We start from the raw sequence: 15,021 nt of genomic DNA on the forward strand, positions 1-15,021 counted from the left end.
CCAATCAGCCTAGCTTCTCTTGCCCTCAGCCCTGGCTCTCCGCCAGGGCTGGCTTTTAAACCCCACCGGGCAGGAGCGAGTAACCACCCCACTACACACAGACATTGGGCGACCTTTCATTCTGTCTGCCATCACAACGAACAACTGCGTTGACTTACGGAACAACCTTGTTCTATCTACGTAAAAGGCCAGCACCCTTCTGACATCCAGCAAGTGCAGCCTGCGTTCCTCCTCTGATGTATGAGGCTTTGGAAAGAAGACAGGTAAGTGTATGTCCTGGCCAGTATGAAACTAGGAAACAACCTTGGGCAGAAACACTGGGTGCAGCTGCACCTTATCCTTGTAGAAGACCTTGTAGGGCGGTTCTGAAGTAAGCCTCCTGATCTCGAACACCATACAGGCTGATGTTATTGCAACCAGGAACAAAACCATCCGAGAAAGAAGCAGGAGAGAGCAGGAAGCCAATAGCTCGTAGGGAGACCCCAGGAACCTCGACAACACGAGATGTCCCAGGGAGGGACAGGATCCCAGACATGCAGGTAGAGACGCTCCAGACCTTTCAAAAACTGGCCCGTCATGTCGTGAGCGAGGATCAACCTGCTTTGGAATGGAGCGTGGAGAGCCAAGATAGCGGCCAGTAGGACCTTGATCAATGACAGAGACAAACCTTGGAGTTTGAGGTGCAGCAAATAATCCAGGGTCTCCTGCAGCGAGGCCTTCTCAGCCCAGGCATGTCATTCCAAGGCCCAGCACGTGAACCTTTTCCACTTGGCCAAGTCAGTCGCTCTGATGGAGGGTTTTCTGCTACCCAACCCAGGCCGAGCATTCCCATTCGTCCACATTCAGCCATGCAGTAGCCATGCTGTCAAGTGCAATGCCGCCAGGTTTGGGTGCAGAAGACTGCCATGGCTCTGGGACAGCAGATCTGGCCAGAGGGGTAGCTGCAGTGGGGCAGCTACCGAAAGATCCAATAGCATGCCGAACCAGTACTGGCGAGGCTATTAGGATAAACTTTGCCCTATCCTGTTTGATATTCACTAGGTCTCTGTGAATCAACGGCACTGGTGGGAAGGTGTACATCAGAGCCCCCGACCACAGGAGGAGAAATGCATCTGACAGGGAACCCTTGTCCATCCCCCAGATTGAACAAAATACGTGGCATTTCCTGTTCTGCCTGGATGCGAACAGATCCACCTAGGGAATCCCCCACTTCCGGAAGATTACACTGACCGCCTCTGGGTGGAGCGACCACTCATGGCGAGATGAGAAGGTACTGCTGATGCGATCTGTTAATATGTTCCTGGTCCTGGGTAGGTGAGCGGCTACCAGATGAATGGCATGCCGCACACAAAAGTCCCAAAGGCGGAGAGCTTCTTGGCAAAGGGCCAATGAACCGGCTCCGCTGTGTCCGTTGATGTAATACACTGTAGCCGTATTGTCTGCCAGGACCTGTACCACCTTGCCCTTCAGGTGGGGCAAAAAAAGCCTGATAAGCCAAGCAAACCACATTGAACTCCCTAACTTGATATGGAGGACCAGATTGTCCCACAACCAGCAGCCCTGGGTACTGAGCTCGCCCAGGTGGGTTCCCCAGCCCAGGTCTGAAGCATCAGAGACCAGGGTCAGTGATGGAGCCATGGCCGTGAAGGCAGCTTCCTCCAACACCAACCCAGGGTTCAACTACCTACCCAGGGTTCTTGCCGCAGCCAGAGATGGAGCCTGGCATGACTGACCACTTATGTGCATGCGGCCATGTAGCCCAACAACTGCACGCAGGTGAGAGCCGTGGTGAGCGGGTGGTTCTTCATATGGGAGATCAGGTCTGACATGGCCTGAAAACATGCTGCTGGAAGGAAGGCTCTGGCTTGCATGGAGTCGAGCCATGCCCCTATTATTAACAGACCCACTTCGCGGCAGGTGGAAAGCATCAGATCGAGGCTCCTCTGCACAAGTTCCCGAGACCGGCCCTTGATGAGCCAGTTGTCAAAATACGGGAAGACCTGGACCCCTTGACATCTCAGCTAAGCAACCACTGGCACCATACATTTTGTGAACACCTGTGGGGCCAATGAGAGGCCAAAGGGCAGTGCTGTGAATTGAAAGTGATGTCTGCCCACTATGAAATGGAGGGAATGTCTGACCTTGGAATATGGAAATAAGCATCCTTTAAATTGAGGGTGGCGTACCAGTCTCCCAGTTCCAGGGAGGGGATGATGGAGGCCAGAGAGATCATTCAAAACTGAGAGACATGTTGAGGCAATACAGGTCCAGAATGGGTCTGAGACCCCCTTTTGCTTTCGGAATTAGGAAGTACTGGGAATAGAACCCCTTTCCTTTCATGTCTCAAAGGACCTCCTCCACCGCCCCCAGGCGCAGGAGATTCTCGATCTCTTAAACGAGGAGTTGCTGGTGAAAAGGGTCCCAGAAGAGGGATGGGAAAGAGAGGGGATGGGAGGGAACGGCAGGGTCTAGCCCCTGAGATACTATGTCCAGCACCCAGCAGTCCTAGGTGACCCGCGACCAGGCTGAATGATAGGGATGAAGTTGGTCGAGGAAGGAACAAGGTGGATCTAGGGAATTGACTTGGGCATCGCTCTTGCATGCACCTTCAAAATGAGAACTTCTGCCCTACAGGATGCTTTGCTGAACTGGGCTGCACAGAAGAAGGAATGGCAGCAATGATTTAAACTTGTGTCTCTTTGCAGACCCCTGATGAGGCTGCCAAGGCCTTGGTGGCAGTGGCGGCTGGAACTGCTTCTTTGGGACGCTACGGCAGATGACTCTGGTACCGAGGCATGCTTGCTACAGAAGGTCTTTAAGGAGCTTGAGGTCTTCAATGAACTCCAGATACTGTGGAAGACTGGCGCCTCAGCATGGGACACGAAGTCTCCAAAATGGTCAATCTTGACAGTGACGGAGGCTTTTTTTTAAATGTAGGCTCTCTGTGAGGAGAGCCAGAACTCCTCTTCTTAGGAGCTTTACTGGTATCCTCTGTGCTCTTATCTTGCAAAGACCTAGACAAGCAGGGCATGGAGGTTGAAGGGGCACTGTGCTCACTTGGAGGCTGACGTATGTGGGGTATCTGAACCCGGATCCGAGGCAGGTTTTCGGAAGAATTCCATCATGAGGAGCCAAAGTTTAATCTTGTGGTTTTTTCGAGATCTGCTTTTAAAAGCTGAGCAGATCTTGCACTTGTCTGGAAGGCATGCGTCTCCTAGACAGCATTTACACCAGGAATGTCCTTTGTTAACTGGGATAGATTCCTGGCAGGCACAGGAACACTTGAATCTTGGCATACCAGGTCAGTGATGACCCCGCAAAGCAAATCCCTCAAAAGGAAAAGGGAGAAAAAGGCGGTATTAAACAGAAAAACCCCAAACTAACTAAAAAGGTATGATTACAAAATAAATAAGGGAACTAACTAAACTAAACTTAGAACTAAGAACTCAAGGCTAAGCTACAGCAAAGCTGAAACAGGCACAACAAACATGCCAAATCAAGCCCTTGTGTGGTTGGGAAGGCACTGTGGGCAGTTCACTTGAACAGCTCTACATACCCTCAGTATGGGGTACGAGGTTGTCCGGAACATGTACACGGGCCGAATGGGCACTGCTATTGAAAAATCTCTGATCAACCTGAAGTGGAGCACCCAGAGGGACACTACTCAAAGACAAAATAGTTTTATGGAAACTGGTTTTATAAAAATTGATGACTGAACTTTCTTAGATCTTTGGAATTTTTGAAGTAATCCCAGCAGAAATGGATTAGTGGGCAAGGTGCAGATGAGGCAATCACAGCATAAAGTTCATCACATGATTACCACTGTCTGTGGTATTGCAGCAAGACCAGCAGTGACTTCTATCAAGATAGCACTACAGTTTTCATCACAACCCTATTTTCAGTTGCTCAAGCAGTCTCCTTTTGTGTTGAAATTTTCCAGACTTTCTGACTAAAAAGTGGTTTGTAAAAAAATAAAATTTCAACAGAAGTCATTCAACTGTTTTCGAAGTACCAGAAGAGTGGAAAACAAGCACTCCTTCCATCATGAAAAGAGATTCCTGACTTTTCTTTTTTAAAGCTCAGCAGCTGAAATAGTTGGGAACAAAAGCTGAATTGTACCATGAAAAACGTAAGCAGATAGCACAAATTACCAAGGGGCTAAATAGAGCTCCTTCACAATTCGTAAAAGTGCTCAAGATGGAGCCCCACTCTACATTCCTATCAGCCTCTTAGAGGAGACAAGGTAACCCGATGGTGTCTACCCTACTAGTTTCAGATTGTGAGATGCACACATGCTATTTAAATATGTTATGGACTGTTATAAAGAGAACGTGATCAACTGTTCTCCACGTCTACTGAAGGTAGGACAAGAAGTAATGGGCTTAATCTGTAGCAACGGAGATTTAGGTTAGATATTAGGAAAAACTTTCTAACTAAGTTTTGGTTAAGCTCTGGAATAAGCTTCCAAGGGGTGGTTGTGGAATCCCCATCAATGGAGGTTTTTAAGAACTGGTTGGACCAACACCTGCCAGGAATGGTTTCAATTTACTTGGTTCTGACTCGGTGCAGGGGGTTGGACTTGATGACTTCTCGAGGTCCCTTCCAACCCTACATTTCTATGACTCTACTGCCAATTTTTTAAAAGCTAGAAGAGCTCTCAGTCCTGCAGCGTAAGTTCCTTTCTTGTCCCACCACCTTCTCTCTCCATTTTTATTTATTTTTTTTTAAAAAACCCTACTAAAAACTATACTAAATGTACATGCAAGCTGTGCTAGCACTCAAAATTCAGGAAAAGCCCAAGCTGAGGATATGCAGGCAACCTCAACTCTACACCCATATGCACAGGCCTAACAGCACTTGATCATTTCATGATCACATATTATTTTTCAAACAACTCCATATCTTACACAGGTATCCGAGGTTGCAGGGGTGAAAAAAAAAATTCTGTAGCACCATGTACTTCAGACGGAACTGATGAAAGTCATTTAAATACAAAATGTTCAGAAAATGAGTGATGAAAGAGGCAACGGTTCTGCGTAAATAATGTTATGTAATGGTGTAAATGTATTGCAATACACTCTTTAAAAGGACAGAGTTCAGGTGCACGTGCAAACTTAACTTAGTCATTTCCCCACTTTTGAGTTCTCTTAGGTAGTTTATTTGTAAGCCAGGTGTTGAGAGGGTGAGGAGAATATATGTACACCTACAGCCATACCTCAACAACCTGACTTCTGTACAAAAGACTTACAAGCATTTCTTCAGTGGCTTGCTGCCCAACCACACTGCAGATATCTCCAAAATTGGCTGCACATACCTGCAGACAAAAATTAGAGATAAGTAAATTACATTCATTAAAAATAACTGATTTATGATCATTGCAATGTTTCATCATCTGCAAAGGTATTGTAACAGCCAGCACAACCACAATTTTAATATACTCCCCATGATAAAGTCAACCTGAAATCAAGTCAGTTTCAAAAAACGATTAGTAGTAGTTTCAGGTACTACACCTTACACCTGCCAATTTGTGTGGTTTTAAAAATCACAATTTATTATTTTTTAAAAAAATGTTTTATCTCCCCTTCTTCCATATGAAAGAACCCTACAAAGAATGTGGGACACTAACTAGATACAAAGGAGAAAGTGAAACTTATACACAAAATGTTATCAAATACATACAGTAAAACTAAAAAAAAAAAAAAAAAATTAGAGAAAAATATCTTCTTCTGTTGTATCAGGTACTCTTTGGTACAAAATGGAACCAAATTACATAGCTGCAATGTCTGAATTCCATGGAAGCATTAATTTATTTTAATACCCTGATATTAAGCCAGTGCTAGCCCAACAGGGGCCCTAAACAGCAATATTTCCCGCGCGCGCGCACACCCCCACCCCTAAAACAAGCAAGTTCTTATAATAAAAAAGTGACTAGGGGGCCCCTTTGAGCTGCTCAGGGCCCTAAGCAATTGCTTGGTCTGCTTATGCCCAGTGCCAGCTCTGCCTTGATATACCCTTCCTTCCCTCCCAGAGAGCCGTGGATCAGGCAAGCGAAACTGCATCAGTTTACACTTGATTCATGTTTTCAAGGTTATCTCCACACCCATAAGGGCTAGAAGCAAAGTTTCATTTTTAAATAAAAACCAAGATTCTAGAATACAATTCTGCAGCAATTTCCACAGCTGCTCAATCACAGAATATGTGGGGTCCTGTATCTTTCATTTATAGTTATCTTCGGTATTTCAGGTAACAACAGAAGATAAAAATAATTTCAGACAAATGTGTTTTTTAGGTTGACTATGTGCCTTTAAATCTAAAGTAAACAGCAGAACCAAACCAGACAGGGAAAAATTCATACCTTACGAACATGAAACATTCTGCAATCACAGCACATCTCACAAAACCTAGGAAGAATGAGTCTCTCTGTGATGTCTTTCCCCACCATGGAGGCCATTTTGCACATTATCTAATGAGAAGGAAAAACACGGGTTAGGAATGCCTATACAACAGATAAACTAGTTTCACAAGCATTAAATAATGACCTTTTTGTATTATTAAAGTTGTAACTACAGTCAAGCTAAATCCTGATGCACATGATCCTGAATTTTTCTGATACTTGTAAATCTCATATTGAAAAGTGTGTGCATTATGTAGGCAGCTCAGTTGATTATTTTCTTTCCCTGTGTCAAACTGCAATAGGGTATGCGAGAAACTGTTCTTCCCAATATAAAGCAACAAAATCAGAAAGTTAAGTTATGGAAACAAGTGACTACAAGGCATTCTGGAAAGTTGGTAGGAATGAACTCTTAATATTAATGCAGCTATCTCACAATACTGTGTATTGAACAGTACAGAAATAGCAAATGGATTAGTCTTAAAACAGTCAAATGAGGGACTTCATTTCTCACCTCCACTTATTAAAGCACTTCAACACTTAAAAGCAATTTTCTGACGTTTTAAACCAAACGTGCTTGATTTCTTGTTCTTTAATATAAAGTTTAGTATAATAAAATGATTCCCACAACCCTCAAAATATTCCATATTTACAGAGATTTCTAAAATTCTCTTTATTGCTCATTTGTGATGCCCTATGTGTAAGTTACTGAAAAAACTGGGTCATGGAGCAATTAGGCCAAAAAAAGTGACAATTTCTCCTTCTAATTGTTTTTCATTCTAATTTTTACCAAGGTTTTGTTAAGAAAAAAATGGAGGTAACTGAACATAACACTGTGATAAGCCGTGAGATCACTTTTGATGAAATAAACTATCCTTCAAAATCAACTTCCGATAATTTTCAAGTATACTTTGTTAATCTAAAGAAACTCATCTCAAGCATCATCAAAGCTTCCATACCTTTATAACAATGAAAATGGACAGTGTGAAGCAACTCAGTTGTAAATTTTATTCCACCTCACGTATGTTTACTTTTAGACTCTTTGAGGAAGGTACTGTCATTTATTGTATATTTGTATGGTGCCTAATACATTAGGATCCAACGTGGTTGTTGTCTTTTGGCACAAGCCACAATTTTAAATAAAAATAAATAATAATATTTAATAAATATTAAGTGTTTTTGTTTCAAAGTGATTTACATAGTCCCAGGCAGACTATGAAGAGCTACAAAAGGATCTCTCAAAACTGGGTGACTGGGCCACAAAATGGCAGATGAAATTCAGTGTTGATAAATGCAAAGTAATGCACATTGGAAAATAATCCCAACTACACAAATAAAATAATGGGGTCTAAATTAGCTGTTACCACTCAAGAAAGAGATCTTGGAGTCATTGTAGATAGTTCTCTGAAAACATCCACCCAATGTGCAGCGGCAGTCAAAAAAAGTGAACAGAATGTTGGGCATCACTAAGAAAGGGATAGATAATAAGACAGAAAATATCATATCATATTGCCCCTATATAAATCCATGGTATGCCCACATCTTGAATACTGCATGCAGATGTGGTTGCCACATCTCAAAAAAGGTATGTTGGACTTGGAAAAGATTCAGAAAAGGACAAAAAAAAATAAGAGGTATGGAACAGCTGCCATATGAGGAGAGATTAATAAGACAGGGACTTTTCAGTTTGGAAAAGAGACGACTGGGGGGGATATGACTGAAGTCCATAAAATCATGACTGGTGTGGAGAAAGTAAATAAGTGTTATTTACTCCTTCTCATAACATAAGAAGTAGGGGGTCACCAAATTAAATTAATAGACAGTAGGTTTAAAACAAATAAAAGGAAGTATTTTTTCACACAACGCACAGTCAGTCTGTGGAACTCTTTACCAGAGGATTTTGTGAAGGCCAAGACTATAACAGGGCTCAAAAAAAGAACTGGATAAGTTCATGGAGGATAACTCCATTAATGGCTAATAGCCAGGATGGGCAGGGACGGTGTCCCTAGCCTCTGTTTGCCAGAAGCTGGGAATGGGCGACAGGGGATGGATCACTTGATGATTACCTGTTCTGTTCATATCCTCTGGGGCACTTGGGCCACTGTCGGAAGATGGGATACTGGGCTAGGTGGACCTTTGGTCTGACCCAGTATGGCCGTTCTTATGCTCTTATAGTGTAAAATGAAAATCTAGAATGAATAGAGTGGTTTACAATGCATTTGGCAAAAGGTGAGGATTTTCACGACATTTGTCATTATACTATTATAAATTAACTCATTAAATGGTTTAGTTAAATGATTAATTTTTATTCTTCAAGAACATGTATAATCTATGAGGACTGTTTAATAAATTTGTACCAGTTTAAACCACTGAGTTGCTGAACTTAGTCCATTCATTACTCTAAATTCCATCTGATAAAATTAATTCAAGCCTGTCTGAATGAGCATTATATTCAGAGATGCTGGTGGTGATAAAAGGGAGAACAAGCGCACAAAGTAAAGGTCAACACAATTCATGTACCAAGAATTCTCTACTAAAGAAAGGAACACAGTACAGAAACAATCAACTGCCAATGGCCATAAAAGGAGGCTCCCAAAACAGAAAACACTTTATCAGGTAATACAATTAATCTCCTGAGTTTCTTGTCCAGTTGGGTCTCTCTTCTTTTATGGAATGTACAAGTAATTTATTTCAAACATGACCCTGATTAGGTGCAATACAGTGCAAAGAATGCTAAGAATTAATTTACTGACAGCCATTTCTCTCTTAGGCACCACAATGGTAAGTGCCTTAGAAATACCCAAGTACCTTTATTAAAGCTAACGTTAAAAATTATATAATACACAGGTTAAGGAAAAAGAGTATCTGTACATCTTGGTATAGTGCTTAGATTATCCAAAAGTACAAAATTTGGTTTAAAAGTAATAAAATACATATAGTACATAATCTGAAATAACCCAAATTTAAGTAAATAAATTTAACGATACAGTTTAGATATGAGAATCTAAATATTCAGGTACATCACTCATGAAAAGTTATACAGAGAGTTAGTTGTAGAAAGCAAATATATAGGAATGAGTGTATGTTACAACACCAAATGTTCATTCAAACCTTAGACCTTAAAGCTCAGTTTCACTGATTTACTCACAGCCACAGCCTCTGTCTTCACATCATCATTACTGTCTGGCGCAGTCAGTTCTATAAGAACAGGGCATACTTTGGTCTCTACATCATATCTCTCAATAAGTTCTTGTTCCAACAGAACTAGTAATGCTGCCTGACTTGTTTTTCTCACCTATCGTAGGAAAAACAAAGTGGAAACAAGAGTTTACAGGAGACAGTTTTTAGATATACACTGGGAGATATACAGACACGCCCTCATAGCCCCTGTCAAGGTTGAGGGCACATGTTCTTAAATCCTTCTACAAACTATAACATTAAAAAATAAAAAGTCATGTCCAGGAACACTTATATACTGTAATATTGTAATACTACAGATACTGCAAGAGTGTTTCCTGAAAGTCAAAATGGCAGTGCGAAATAGGCACAATCATGGGAAGGCTAGTATGGGACACTATCAGTAAACAATTAAAGAAGGAGAGCATCATTAATGCCAATCCAACATAGTTTTATGGAAAGTATTTGTCAAACAAATTCCATTTTTTGAAAGGATTACAAGTTTGGTTGATAAAAATAACTATATTGACATAATGTACTTAGACATCTGTAAGGCATTTGACTTAGTCCTTTATGGCCTTCTGATAAGAAAAATGTAGCACTATTCAAAAATCAAGAAGTACATATTAATAGTGTAAAATGGTTAACTGACGGATTTTAAAAAAATAAATGTGAACAGGGAAACAGGGGAGCTTGGTGGGCCGCAGGAAATAACTCCGCGGGCCACGTGTTTGAGACCCCTGGCGTAGTGTGACGTGAAGGTGTGGATAGAAGACCACGTTGCCGCCTTGCATATGTCTTGAACAGGGACATGTGCGAGGAAAGCTGCGGATGAAGCCTGAGCTCTTCTGGAGTGCACCATCAACGGTGGGGGCGGAACTTTGGCCAGGTCGTAGCACATTCTAATGCAGGATGTGATCCACAACGAAATGTGCTGGGATGAGATGGGAAGCCCTCTCATCCTTTCGGCGATTGCAATAAAGAGCTGTGGTGACTTATGAAATGGCTTGTGCGTTCAATGTAGAAGGCATGGGCACGCCTGACGTCCAGGGAATGGAGTATCTGCTCTCTGCCAGTGGCATGAGGCTTAAGGAAGAATACTGGTAAAAATATGTCCTGATTCACATGAAACCGGGAGACCACCTTGGGTAGGAACACAGGATGAGGACACAGCTGGACCTTGTCTTTGTAAAAGACGGTATGGGGGGCTCAGAGGTAAGCGCTTTGAGCTCAGAGACCCTTCTGGCCAATGTTATAGCCACCTGAAAGGCAACCTTCCAAGAGAGGCAGGAGAGAGGGCAGGTAGCCATGGGCTCAAATGGAAGGCCCATGAGCCTGGACAAGACTAGCTGAGATCCCACTGGGGAACGGGCTGCCGCACATGAGGATAAACCCTGTCCAAGCCCTTGAGGAATTGGCCCACCATGGGGTTTCCGAAGACTGATGTACCTGCTGCCCCTGGGTAGAAGTCCGAGATCGCAGCCAGGCGCACTTTTGTAGATGATATTGCCAGCCCTTGTTGCTTCAGGTCTAGTAAGTAGTCCAAAACAAGGGGAATTGGCGCTTGCTGCAGTGGGATACCCTTCTGCAGGGACCAAATAGAAAACCGCTTCCACTTTGCCAGATATGTGGCTTGGGTGGAATGTTTGCTAGTTCCCAGGAGAACTTGTCTCACTGAGTCCAAACACTGGAGATCCATCAGGTTCAACCAGGGAGTTTTCACGCCATGAGGTGGAGGGACTCCAGGTTGGGGTGCTGGAGCTTGCCGTGGCCCTGAGTGATGAGGTCTGGGCATAAGGGAAGGGCTACTGGTCTGTCAACCAATGGGCTTAACAGCATGGTGAACCAGTGCTGGTGGAGCCACACCAATGCTATGAGGATCAACGAAGCCCTGTCCTGGCAGACCTTGAGGAGGACTCTGTGTATGAGAGGCAAGGGTGGGAACACATAGAACATGTGACTCGTCCACATGAGGAGAAAAGCGTCCACGATGGAGCCCGGGCTGTGGTTCAGAAAGGAGCAGAATTGCTGGCAATTCCTGTTAGACCTGTTTGTGACATGGAGCATGTGGGGAAAGCCCAACTTCTGAAAAACTGAAAGGGTGACGTTCAGCCTGAGGGACCATTCACGACTGAGGAACGGGTGGCTGGGTAAGTCAGCTAGCTCGTTCTGCGCCCCTGGGAGGTAAGATGCTTGTATATATATCAAGTTGGCAATGCAAAATTCCCAGAACTCTAGGGCTTCCTGGCACAGGGGAGAGGAGCGAGCACCACCCTGTTTGTTTATATAAAAAAACATCGCCGTGGTGTTGTCTGTGAGCACTGACACACATCTGCTTCAAAGGTGGTTCTGGACGGCTTGGCATGCCAGACAGACCGACCTCAACTCCCACACACTGATGTGCGGTGATAGTTCTGCCTACGACCATAGGCCTTGAGTTCTGATACTGCCTATGTGCACCCCCCACCCCAGAGCAGAGGCGTCCGTGACCAGCAACATGGTAGGTTGCGGTTTGGCCCAGGGAACTCCTGCACAGACCACTTGTGGCCATAACCACCCAGCGTACAGATTCGAGAATGGGAGGGGGAAAGATAACTATGCTGTCCAGTGGGTCTCGGCTGGGCCTGTACTCTTGGATCAACCACACCTGGAGGGATCTGAAATGTGGTCCGGCATGCTGGACCACATATGTGCACACCGCCATATGCCCCAGCAGCTTCATACAGTTTCTAGCCATTGTTGTGGGGAACTGGTGGAGGTTCTCAATGATGTCCCTGAGGGCTTGGAAGCGCGGCTCGGGAAGGGATGCCCTGGCTTGCGCAGAGTCCAAGAGAGCCCCTACGAACGCTATTCTCTGTGTAGGGACCAGTGTGGATTTGGGCATGTTTAGTATGAGGCCTACCCTGAGGAACATGGCGCAGGCCAGGGCCACATGCACCTCCGCTTGTGCTTGCAACTTGGCCTTGATGAGCCAGACATCCAGATACAGGAATACTTGTACCTGACGTTTGTGGAGGAAGGCTGCCATGACTGCCATGCACTTCATGAACACCCTGGAGCAGTCAAGAGCCCAAGCAGGGCTGGTAGTTCTGGCTGCTGGCCACAAAGCAAAGAAACCGTCTGTGTGTCGGGATAACAGAGATATGGAAGTAAGTGTCCTGCATGTCGAGGATCGCATACCAGTCCCCCAGATCCAGGGAAGGAATGATAGAGGCTAGGGAGACTATGTGAAACCTGGCTTTCTTGATGAATGCATTGAGGTCTCGGAGATCCAGAATAGGTCACATTCCACCCTTGGTTTTGGGGATAACAGAATATCAGGAGTAAAATCCCTTGGCCTTGAACTCCTGAGGAACCTCCTCTATCACCCCCAGAGCGAGGAGCAATCGCATTTCCTGGAGAAGGAGTTGCTCGTGAGATGGATCTCTGAAGGAGGACAGGGAAGGTGGGCGGGAAGGCAGGAGGGAACAGAACTGGATAGAATATCCCACCCCTACCGTGCTCAGAACCCAGAGATCTGTTGTGATCTGGGACCAAGCACGGTAGAAGTGGGATAGCTGGTTCACAAAGGGAGGGTAAGGATTCAGATTGAGTCTTGGTGCTCCATCCTCAGGCATACCTTCAAAAGTTAGGTTTCGGCCCTGGGGGCTGTTTGGATGAGCCCTGGCCTTGGTGCCTGTGACTGGCACCTCCTATTATTCCTGCCCCTTCTCCTGGCTGAGTCCTGCCTCGGGGGTCCAGAGTAGAAGGGGCAGGGGGGCTGGGGTGTGAAGGGCTTCCTCTGGGATGCGGTAGTGTGGATCCCCAGGGACTTGAATGTCGCACTCGAGTCTTTCAGATTGTGCAAGTGGGAGTCCGTGTTCTCAGCAAACAAGCCCACATGGTCAAAGGGCAGGTCCTGAATGGTGTTCTGGACCTCCGGGGTATGCCCGAAACCTGTAACCAGGCACTCTGTCTCATGGTGCTGCTATGGCCACGGTCCGAGCCACAGAGTCAGCTGAATCTCAGGCAGCCTGCAGGGAGGTCCTTGACACCACCTTGCCCTCCTCAAGAAGGGCCACGAACTCTGTGCATGAGTCTAACAGGAGAAATTGCTGGAACTTAGCTAGCACTCTCCAGGAATTGAAGGCGTAGTGGCGAGCACCGCTTGCTGATTAGCAACGCAAAGCTGGAGACCCCCAGTCGAGTCGACTTTACGGCCAAAAAAGTCCAGCTTCTTAGCGTTCCGTGACTTTGGGGCAGGACCCGGTTGACCTTGCTGCTCTTTGTGGTTCACCGCATCTACTACTAATGTTCCAGACTGAGAGTGGGTAAAAAGGTGTCCGTACCCCTTCTGCGGCACAAAATACCTCCTTTCCACCCCTTTGGCCATGGGAGGTATGGAGGCCAGGGTCTGGCATAGCACCTTTGTGGTGTTTTGTATGGTCTTTATAAGGGGCAAGGCTACCTTAGAAGGACCCTCTGGGGCAAGAATGTCCACCATTGGGGTCTGAGTCTTCTAGAACCTCCTCAGCCTGGAGGTGAAGTTTTGGGCCACCCTCTTAAGAAGGTCCTGGCGCACCCTATTGTCCATCGCAGGGAGCATGGTGGTGAAGGTGCCAGCCACCGCCTCATCCCTCAAAGAGGATGATGAGGCCCGGGGGACCTGGTTTCCTGACCCTCAGGCTTCCTGGAGGCTGGCTCAGGTATGTCTGCCCTATTTGGGGTAGACTGCGGCGCTGGTACCACATAGGGTGCTGGCCCGAGAGTTGCACCTGCTTGCGAAGACACAGGGTCCTCATCATGTGGGGGGGGGGTCTTCAGGTGCTGTGGCAGTATGGCATGGTACCAACGTGGCTGAAGGAGGAGCACAGGGCACGGACACCAGAGACATGGCCCTGGAGCCCTGCCATTGAGCCTGATGGTAGGCCCAAGGAGTCCAAAAGGGCTATTGTACCAGCCCCTGCCATTGTGGAGGCCAGTACCGACTATGTCGGGAGATCGACAACTCATTATCGGAGTCTGACAAATAGCCTGAACCAGACGATGGAGAAGCGGAGCCCGACGGTGCCTGGGAGCGGCACCGCGGTGACGAGGAGCGCCGTAGGAGCATCTTTGGCTTGCCCTGTCAGTACCACAAACTGTGCCGTCACTGGTGCCGGGCCTTGCTCCGCTGCCTGGACTGGCACTGGTGCTCGTGCCTGCAGGGCCAGGGACTGTGTCGTCATGGCAATAAGGTCCCGTGTGGTCTCAAAAGTATCCAGTGTGGTGGGGAGATCAATCTCGTCCTCCAATTCCTCCCGACACAGAGAGTCCACAAACACGAGACTTGATGGAGCCTCTGGCAGGTGCCGGGATCTGAGGGCCAGGCCATAGGTGCCCTGACATAGGACACACCCTGCTGGGATTTCTGTGCTGTTTCCTGACAGGGGACTGACCCCGTCAGCCTTTTTCTTCTTATGCAGCACCGGGGA

General features: G+C 46.0%; 1 protein-coding gene across 4 annotated transcripts in view; it reads right to left on the bottom strand.

Moving 5' to 3' along the window:
- The window catches only part of PPP4R1 (protein phosphatase 4 regulatory subunit 1), a 91,063-nt gene that overhangs the window by 27,498 nt on the left and 48,544 nt on the right, over positions 1-15,021 (bottom strand). For 3 of the 4 annotated variants that reach the window (XM_077810446.1, XM_077810448.1, XM_077810447.1), the window contains 3 exons: positions 9,540-9,686; positions 6,356-6,463; positions 5,216-5,314 (listed from right to left, as the gene is read on the bottom strand). In XM_077810446.1, the coding sequence (XP_077666572.1) occupies positions 5,216-5,314; positions 6,356-6,463; positions 9,540-9,686 (354 nt within the window). The remainder of the gene's footprint in view (positions 1-5,215; positions 5,315-6,355; positions 6,464-9,539; positions 9,687-15,021) is intronic. The other variant, XM_077810445.1, reaches the window with a different exon arrangement.

Source organism: Eretmochelys imbricata, chromosome 2 (assembly GCF_965152235.1).
Source record: "Eretmochelys imbricata isolate rEreImb1 chromosome 2, rEreImb1.hap1, whole genome shotgun sequence".
In the NCBI taxonomy this organism is placed as follows: Eukaryota; Metazoa; Chordata; order Testudines; family Cheloniidae; genus Eretmochelys; species Eretmochelys imbricata.